At 45.3% G+C, this 10,504-nt stretch overlaps 1 protein-coding gene across 1 annotated transcript; it reads right to left on the bottom strand.

Annotated features, from left to right (window-relative positions):
* Positions 1-176: 176 nt before the first annotated feature.
* Positions 177-2,372, bottom strand: LOC100382401 (uncharacterized). Its single transcript, NM_001175146.1, has 2 exons — positions 1,864-2,372; positions 177-1,250 (listed from the first exon to the last, which is right to left on the bottom strand). Exons 1-2 carry the CDS (start codon positions 2,278-2,280, stop codon positions 348-350), a joined length of 1,320 nt encoding a protein of 439 aa, NP_001168617.1. The 5' UTR covers positions 2,281-2,372; the 3' UTR covers positions 177-347.
* Positions 2,373-10,504: the final 8,132 nt, after the last annotated feature.

Raw genomic sequence — 10,504 nt, 5'->3', positions numbered from 1 at the left:
AAATATAGGGTCAGTTAGGTTTCCTCTAAATTGCTTTCTGCAAGAAGAATAAACTGTAAAGAAAAAAGTTCATATCGTCTGACACAATTAGACTGAAACCAGCTTAGACGACTTACCAGTGAAGTTTCTGAAAATTTCTAATATTGACATACTATGTGGCGCTCAAATCCCAATATAAGAAATTATAGAACAAAGCATATGGGGGAAACGTACTTAAACATAGTTGGTTAGCTCAGATCACAAGATCAAAGCACAAGAGCACACATATATCCTGATTTACATAAGTATTCCGAAACTTAAAAACTTCTTAAACAAACATCAGACTAGGTACCCTGGGGCCCTCAATTTTACTCATCATCATCAGTTCTACTTGACCTGTAACGCCGAGAGTTTGCCTTCGAGTTTGTATGCATCTGTGGCGTTGACGATAAATTACTGTCATCTTCATCCATCTCGCATTGATCAGGTTCATCAGAGGCACCTGCTACCAATCCAATTACAGATGAGTTGGAATCAATAGCTCTGGGACCGTCATCCACTGCCATGGCATCCACTGACTTTTTGCGAGGGATGAATGTGACTGAGCTAGGAATCTCAACAGCAGTCTCAGAATGTATCCTGTTTTGGTCTGATCTCCCTAACAGATCATGCAGGTCAGCAAGAGCCGTCCTGTTCGAGTCATCATTAGACTCTGGTACATCCAGGGTGTAACGGGTGTACTTTGAAGGGTTCCTTACATAGTCAGGGACACCAGGAGACACAGACAAAGTAGGCGTGCTCTCCTTCCCTGTGACTACTTCCATGGATTGAGGAACCATTGGAGAATCTTCATCACGTTCAAACATATCCGACTCGCGATCCTTAACATTAGCATCAAACCGGACACGTTTCCTTGGTTTCAAATCCGCTTGCTCCTCCTTCCTCTTCAGTATAGGTTTTACATTTACTTCCTCCACAGCTTTCTTTGTCTGAATTCCCACATTCAGGAAGTCCTTCGCTTCAGTGGCATAGTGAGAGTCACCATCTTTAGCAGACCCATCGTCTTCTCTGAGTCTTGCAGATGCTGCCCTCATATCTGCCCGAGGATCCTTCTTAAAACGGTACACCCCTTCAATGGAATCATCAAGGAGGTCAGGGACTATACTGTTGATGCTCATGTTTATACCGTCATCCATTATATCGTGCATGTACACGCGGTCAGCAGCCTCCTCTCTACCAAAGGCCTCTCTGTCATACTTGTCCTCCTCTTCCTGCAATAAACAACTCTTCTAAGATAACAGTCCACTAGAAGCAAACCAACAGTGATAGATATGATGGCTCATAGTGACCGACCATGAAGAAACATTCAAGACAAGTCCAGATAAGTTACTTAAGGTGTTTCCAGGTCAAGCATATATCACATTCAAATGACGATATTTCATTAGTCAATTACTATCATCATTAACTACCACAATAAAAAATTAATCATTAACCAAAAGGAAAATAAAAAAACTGCCATAGATAGAGGGCCTAGTGAACCATTAAATGTAATACATTGGTCCTACTCGCAGTCACCAGAACACATCCAAGAAGACAAATGAAACAGAAATGCCACAACATGGAACTATAGCACAGACCACTAAAAAATGTCCAACAAAATGCTCTGATCGTCTCTGCCTATCCTTTATCCAAATCATGCAGAACCATAGTCAGGAGGCAACAAATCCTAGGTCAAGGAATAGGATGAAGGTCGATAATTGATTCGATCCTAATCTTCACAGCTTAATTCCAGCAAACTGCCAAGCATCAATTATGATATCGAAAGAACAGCTTATGGAGTGGTCAAAACAAACCAAATCAATGACCGAAGACAACTTTGCTCACCTCCCGATCCAGAGTGGGGTCGAGGCCGATGTTAACCCTAACCCCCTCGTCCTCGTCCTGCTCCGTCGCCCTCCCTCTCTCCCCATCCTCCTCCTCGTCTTCATCTAGGTCGTCCAGGTCCCCCTCGAACTCCTCCTGCCTGGACCTGCGCCTCCGGCTGCGGAGGCAACCGTTGGAGTCGTAGAACGAGGAGGCGCAGGGCGTGTCCCCGCGGCCGGCCTCACCCGCTGCCTCTTCCTCCGCGTCGCGGGCCTCTGACGGCTTCGCCCAGCGTTGGCGCTCGACGTCGCCCGCGGCCACGGACCAGGAGGCCGTCGGGAAGGAGGAGTCCGGGACGGCGTCGAAGAGGCGGGACCCGAACAGGCGCTTCACCCGCGCCTCGAACGTCTCTTGGCCGCCGCCGCCCTCGGCCGCCATCGACGACACGGCTTTCCGGAAACTTCTCGAAGGTTCGGCTAGGCTCGGTTCCCTCTGTGGGTGCGCGTGTTGGGTTCCAGGTGGGGTCGGAGGGTTTGGGATTGGGAAACAGTGCGGCTGTGCGGGCGAGGAGAGGGCAATAGGAGAAGACGGAGACGGCGATGGGGATTTCACGGATTCGGGAGTCAGCTGTGATCGGTTTCGGTTGTGGGCTTTACTATGGAGTGGGTACTAGAAGAGTGGGTTGGGCTATCTGAGCTGCGCACGCAGTCCGGCCCGTTCGCAGCTAGAAGTGTAAGAAAGAAATAAAGTACACTAGAGGTTTACGACCTCTGAACCTCGGGCCTATTTATTAGTTCACCTTTTTCTAAGAAGCTTTTTTTAAGAATTTGGTTGTAGAGAGAATCTAAGTATTATGGAGATTACTTGCGGAGAAAGATAAATGATTCATAGAGTTTAGGATATAACGGTTTCCTACTATCGCAGTGACTCGATCGATTCTATGTTCACGTTGATTTCGGACGGTTTTGACTAAATTCATAGAAATGAGCTGAAAAGCTAGACGTTTGACAGTCTGCAGTAGCTTCTAGTGGCTAGAACCTGAAAAAAGCTTAAACAAATAAGGCCTTAGAAAACCGGACAAACAGGTCCTCGAACTTTGTCAGCCATTGCAAACCCATTTAAAGTCGGTTTTACAAAACCGGATGCTGACGTGGCATGCCACCTCGAAGTCGCCTGGGGTCCCCAATTTTACATGTTGTGTCACTTAAGTCCTCTAACTTTCATTGGGTTGCTCTAATGTGGCACGACACGTCAACATCCGGTTTATGTGTTACAAAGGTACATCTTTATCTTTATATTTATCTTCCAATATGCTATCTACACGGCTAGAGTTACTCACTCTAGTGTATATGTGGACTAAATCCTATGTATCTCAACATAAAAACATATTAATCCACCTAAGTTAGCACCCATTCACAAAAAAAAACAAGGACCTTTGAATCTCTCCCTTCTTGGTATTGATGATAATTCTATAAACAAATGAGAACTAAGCAATCGCTCTGTAGGTATTGCATGCCTCTTAAGTCTCGTAGAAGGAGGCGAGAAAGTCGGAGATGAGAGAAATCGCTCTGTAGGTAGAACCATGTCGTCTTCTATGAGTCCAGCGGCCTGCTGGGTCCAAGGTATGTACGTATGGGGCATTAGTGCACCTTTAGAAGGAGCAGCTACCATAGATCATCCCTTGCTTGATCTGTCGAAGGATGAAGAACTAGCCAAAGAGGGTCAGACTTGCACGGACCCCCTTGAACTAAGTGAACGAAAGTCACCATGATAAGAATGTAGTTGGGGAGAACCATGAGAGCTGGATCCCATAGAACTCTAGCACCATCTGAAAGGGAAATAGGGTTAACCTTTTCCCACAATTAATTTTGACGGTTGAATGTCCAACACAAATATATGGACTAACTAGTTTGCATTAGAATATATGTTCTAGAGGTGCAAAAAGGTTCAACACAAACCAATAAAATATTCAAGTTATGGATCAAATTCAAAGGAGCAAAAAGAAACCAAAGTGTGCTTTGGTCTGGCGCACCGGACAGTGTCCGGTGCACCAGGCCCGTACAGGGTTGAACCAGCCACTCTCGGGTTTCAGCAGGCGCGCTCCGCTATAATTCACCGGACTGTCCGGTGTGCCAGCGGAACAACGGCTAATTCGCGTAATGGTCGACTGCAAAAGCCGCTAACAATGAACAGTGAAGAACAATGTGCGCAGAGTCAGAACCGCAGAGTTAGAGGCGCACCGGACAGTGAACAGGACCTGTCCAGTGTGACACCGGACTATCCGGTGCCATAAGAAGACAATGGCGCCAACGGTCAACTGCTCCCGAACCCTAACGGTTGGGTGACGTGGGCCGTGGCGGTGCACCGGACAGCCTACAGTGCCTGTCCGGTGGCGCACCAGACTATCTGGTGCGCCCATCGCCAGCAGCCTTCCCCAACGGCCATTTGGTGATAGAGGGCTATAAATACCCCCCAACCACCACAACTCAAGGCATCCAAGTTTTTTAAAGTTCTCATTCAATACAAGAGCTAGTGCATTCACTCCTAGACACAATTCAAAAGATCAAAACCTCTCCAAGTCCCAAATTCATTCCAACCACCTAGTGACTTGAGAGAGTGTGTGTTCGTGTTCATTTGTGCTCTTGTTGCTTGGATCGCTTTCTCCCTTCCTCATTCTTGTTCCAAAGTGACTTGTAATCAAAGCAAGAAACATCTAAGTGACCCGTTTGATTAAGGAGAAAGCTCATTCGGTCTAAGTGACCGTTTGAGAGAGGGAAAGGGTTGAAAGAGACTCGGTCTTTGTGACCACCTCAACAGGGACTAGGTTCTTTGGAACTGAACCTCGGTAAAACAAATCACCATGTTCATTTGCTTATTTCCATTTGATTTGTTTTCTCCTCTCTCCTGGACTTGATTTAAGTTCTAACGCTAACTTCGGCTTGTAGTGTGTGTTTAAAGTTGTAAAAATTTCAGATTACGCCTATTCACCCCCCTCTAGGCGACTTTCAATTGGTATCAGAGCCCGGTGCTTCATTAGAGTCTAACAACTCGAAGTGATGTAGGGAGGTCACGCCAAGAGGGAGATCAAAACTGGCGACAAGCCTGCAAGCCTTAGGAAGGCTTGTCACACCCGGTTTTGAAGGTAAACCGAATGCGAACCATGTACGTGCCAGGATCAGTAATTCACGTGCACAGCGATTACATAAATGACTCATCATAGCACAATGCTTCGAATTACAATAAAGAGTAAGTAATAATATTACAGACTAGAGCCATTTACATAATATAAATCAAAGTACACAAAATCGAAACGTAGCCAATGTAAACAACCCACCACAGGCAGCTGACTGGGGGAGGTCGCTAGCCTAATCCTCGAACTCGTCGAAGTCATGGAACTCCTGGAGATCCGCCTCGACACCGTTCTCCTTCTTCTTTACCTGAGCATAGATTGCACCAAAGGCAACCTGGTGTTTTGTGAAAGCAAGGGTGAGTACACATCAACGTACTCAACAAATGTCCCGTTTGGCTATAGTGGACTAGCTTTATGTGGGGTTAAGGTCAAGCAGTTGCTTTTAGTTGATCAGGTAATTATTACTAGTAGAGAGCCATGTTTTAATATTAACCCAAGTTGTTAACCCAAAAGTACCCTTTCCAAGCGGAAAGAATACCACTTACCATTACCATAAGCATAATCATAACCATCCTCCTCATCATCATCTGTAACAAACCATCTCTGGTCAATGTGTCTCTAATCAATGGAGCTCCCTTGGCCGCTCATAACCACGAGCACGGCTGATATATCAGTTTCATAACACTCTGCAGAGGTTGCACACTTTACCCACAAGTCGTGATTCCCTCTCTAGCCCGGGCTTGCAAGACCCTTATTCACTCCCGAGGTGAATGGCCAGGGATTCACTACGAAGCCTTTACAAAGATTCCCTGAGGCTGTAGCCGCCCGTTAGGTTTCCTAAATGCACCGCACTCCTCCCCAAGGGGCGAACCAACCTTGGCAGAGCGAGCCGCATACACCGAGCCCCATTAACCGCACGACGGCGAAGCAAACTACACCCCAGTTCCTCTAATTATTTAGCTAAGGGCGTCCCATTCTACCCTCATGGTTGTACTGTTTTCCCGGGCGATCATCCAACGAACAGGTCCTTACGGAGAGGTACTCGAGAAACCGCTCGAGCCCCCTAAATTATCACCAGTCCAACATCATAATCATAGAGACAACATCGTATCATAAGTGTTCACATCATGTTCATTGATTAAAGTAAAGCAATAGCATGAAGCTAACCATAGTAACCCAAAAGGTAATCAAGGACAAGGTAAATACAAAGCTAGTCAATCCTTAGGTTGATCATGGTATGCGGGTTGATGAATTATAAAGTAAATGGGACATAATAGGTCAGAGGACACTTGCCTTCACCAAAAAGATGCTCAGGGTCTTTGACCTTGTAGAACTCGAAGAGCTGGGTTATTTGGTCGCCGAAGCTTGACCGTCGAGTCCTCGAAGCTCAGAAACGAACCACGATCTAATCGCAACGCGACGCGACGCGAAGACGAACAGACACAAGCAAACAAACATATACATATGTATAAGAACATTACACCATACAAGATAAAATGTTATAAAAGCGAGTAATATAAAATAGAGAGCGCCTCTACGGTTACGCGAGGAAAAGAACCACGATAGTCGAAGCTACGGTCGAAGGGTTAGCGCGTTTACGTTAAACAAGTACTAATTAGAACATCCAATTCAATATAATTATATTAATTGATATTAATCAAATGTAAATTAATACTACTACTTAGTTTTGACTAACTTACTATTTTAATAGTTGACAGTTAAGCAAGTAACTTAATGAATATGAGCAATTCTAAGCGAGACGAATTAACGACGCGACATACAAATACTACTAAAATATGTCGTTTCTATATTAAATATAGCAGTTAAGTCGGCATAATCATGTTAACAGGTATCTACAAATTCATAATTAAAATTATAAATTAGATTCGATTGAATCATTATTTCACTAATCGAAAACTAAACAATTAATTAATTAACATTAACAATATGGCGAATTGATTTTATTAAAGCGCGTAAATAGCGATTTACGCGAGCGACGACGCGCGCGACAACATATGAATTAACACGCGCGAAACAGCACGCGCGACTCGAGAATCAATAACTGATACCGCGTTTATACAAGGCGAGTATTGAATCTAAATATTCGCGTTGGTATTAATCAAATTAACATGTATTTATAAAAGTGCAAATTGAAACTATAAATTAGTTTTAATTAGATTGCTATTTTAATAACCGCTGGATAAACAAATGACTAATTAATTAACGAAAACATGTGTTACAAAAAATTAATAATTTAACACGTACACAATATTATTATAAAACTATCGCAACTGAAACAGATCAAAGCGAGGAATTAACGCAAAAGATATGGAATGATTACTAAATTGTGGATTATTATGATGTGTCGCAAATTGATTGGCTGAACAATATAAAGAAACTAGCCACACACAAGATCTTGTACAATAGAATGGCTAATGGGGACCATCACGTGGCCATGCCTTGGAGAGGGAAGCGATTCCATCTTTTACTACGCACAGATCGTGTAGAAAATAAAGAATTGGGGCCACAGTGGTTCAATCTTCTCTGCAACACGCACGGGTCAGGGGCTCGTCGGCCGGGGGAGGAGGAACGGCGTGGCAGCAAGCGTCGATAGCGCATGGGCTGGGTTGGCTGGCTTGCTGTTGACGGTCAGAGATGAAAGAGAAGGCTAGGCGGCTCGCTAGCAGGGGCGCGCGGCGCAGCAACTCTAGCAGATGGCCGCGAAGCAGTGGCAAGGCGAGGATGGGCAGCACCTGCAACTAGCATGTGCCTGCTCGCCGGAGCAGGGGCAGCAGCAGGCGCGCGGCGCACAGGGGCTGGTTCGGCGAGTGATTACTCGTTGCCGGAGACTACGATCCGAGAACAGATAACCAAAATAGAAGAGGGCTCGATAATCCTCACCTCGGGGTGGAGATCGAACGGAGAAGATCACAAATGGTGAACTCGATGGGCGTAGTTGTAGCGAGGGGCAAAGGCAAGACAGTGTAAGGGACTTACCTGCCAGAGCGACGACGTCGGCCAGCACATCAGAAGGGGCGCGGTAATGGCGTCGGCCCATGACCGTCGACCTGCTTGTAGCAGTGAGGAGGGGGAGACGTGGGGGCGCGGTAATGGCATCGGCCCATGACCGTCGACCTGCTTGTAGCAGTGAGGAGGGGAGACGTGGGTGTGGAGAGGGGATCAAGGGACGTTGTGTGTTGCGGGCGGTTTCATGGTGGCCATGGCGGCGGCTGCTAGCGCTGGGCGAGCGCATGGGTGACTGGGCCACGCAGGAATGGAGCGCGCACGCGCGCGTGGGCCGGCTCTCGGGCAGGGCAGGTCGGCTGGGCTGGCTGGGAAAAAAATGAGGGTGGCTCTTTTCTATTTTTCTTCTTTTTATTATTTTATTTTATTTCTGTTCAGATTTATACACAAGAAATAGCTACAAATTAAATAGATACATACCAAGACAATACGTCAAACGGAAAATAAATGCATTTCCAGTATGATGCAACAACCATTATTCCCTTAGGGTTTTATTAATACATGACATCAAAATAAATCCTTCTGCTACTTTGAAACGTAAGGAAAAGAGCGAAAAGGAAGATGAGGATAAAGGTAACACCTGAATTTGATGGATATTAAGGAAAAAAAATTATACCCCCAAATTCAGGGTGTTACAAGGCTCCATCAAGGGAGTCCGGCAACAAAGCCAAGGAGGGATCCCCTCCCTCCATCAAGTCGCATCGGAGTGGCGACAAGAAAAAGAAGATGAAGAAGGTGGTCTACTACGAGACTGACTCATCGTCGCCCTCCACATCAAGCTCTGAGGCATTTGTCGCTTCTAAGCGCCATGAGCGCAAAAAGTATAGTAAGATGCTCCTTCGCTATCCCCGTATTTCTAAGCGTGCTCCTCTACTTTCCGTTCCCTTAGGCAAACCACCATATTTTGATGGTGAGGATTATTGTATGTGGAGTGATAAAATGAGGCATCACCTAAACTCACTCCACGCAAGTATTTGGGACATTATTGAGTTTGGAGCGCAGGTATCTAAGGTGGGGGACGAAGGCTACGACTCGGACGAGGTCGCCCAAATTAGGCACTTTAACTCCCAAGCCACAACTATACTCCTCGTCTCCTTGTGTCGAGAGGAGTATAATAAGGTGCAAGGGTTAAAGAGTGCCAAAGAGATTTGGGACGTTCTCAAGACGGCGCACGAAGGAGACGAGGTGACCAAGATCACCAAGCGTGAAACGATCGAGGGAGAACTCGGTCGTTTCGTCCTCTACAAAGGAGAAGAGCAACAAGCAATGTACAACTGACTCAAAACAATAGTGAACCAAGTGCGCAACCTCGGGAGCACCAAATGGGATGACCATGAGATGGTCAAGGTTATTCTAAGATCCCTTGTTTTTCGCAATCCTACTCAAGTGCAATTAATTCGTGGGGATCCTAGATACAAATTAATGTCTCCCGAGGAAGTGATAAGCAAGTTTGTGAGCTTTGAACTAATGATCAAAGACTCCAAACACATCGTCAGCTTGGAGCAAGGCGCCACCTCTACACCCGAGGTGCAACCCGTTGCATTCAAAGCAACGGAAGAGAAGAATGAGGAGTCTACATCAAGTAGTCTTCCCATCGACACCTCCAAGCTCGACAACGAGGAAATGACGCTCATCATCAAGAGCTTCCGCCAAATCCTCAAGCAAAGGAGAGGAAAAAACTACAAGTCCCACTCCAAGAAGGTTTGCTACCGGTGTGGTAAGTTTGGTCACTTTATTGCTAAATGTCCTATTTTTAGTGATAGTGACAGGGACGACGACAAAAAGGGGAAGAAGAAGGAGAAGAAGAGGTACTACAAAAAGAAGGGTGGTGATGCCCATGTGTGTCGAGAATGGGACTCCGATGAGAGCTCCACCGACTCCTCCTGCGACGAGGACGCCGCCAACATCGCCGTCAACAAGGGCCTCCTCTTTCCCAACGTCGGCCACAAATGTCTCATGGCCAAGGACGACAAGAAAAAGAAGGTACACTCTAGAGCCACCCCCAAATATACAATATCTAGTGATGAAGGTAGCTCTAGTGAAGATGAAGATGATTTACTTGTTCTTTTTACCAACCTTAGCATGGAACAAAAGAAAAAAAATTAAATGAATTAATAGAAGCTATTCATGAGAAGGATGATCTCTTGGAAAGCCAAGAGGACTTCCTTGTTAAAGAAAACAAAAAACATGTTAAATTGAAAAATGCTTATGCTCAGGAAGTAGAAAAATGTGAAAACCTAACCAAAGAGCTTAGCAGTTGTCATGACTCCATTTCAAACCTTAGAACTGAGAATGCTAGCTTAATTTCTAAGGTTGAAAAGTTTAATGTTTGTAATGATTCAGTTTCAGTCTTAGAAATGAAAATGCTAGTCTAAATGCTAAGATTGATGAATTGAATGTTTGCAATGATTCCATTTCCTGTCTTAGAAATGAGAATGCCATATTACATGCTAAGATAGAAGAATTTAATGTTTGCAAACCCTCTACATCTATTGCCGAGCATGTTTC

The sequence above is a fragment of the Zea mays genome, chromosome 10, assembly GCF_902167145.1.
Source record: "Zea mays cultivar B73 chromosome 10, Zm-B73-REFERENCE-NAM-5.0, whole genome shotgun sequence".
NCBI classification, from domain to species: domain Eukaryota; kingdom Viridiplantae; phylum Streptophyta; class Magnoliopsida; order Poales; family Poaceae; genus Zea; species Zea mays.
The sequence above is the reverse complement of the archived record's forward strand: the minus strand, read 5'-3'. Positions and strand labels throughout refer to the sequence as shown.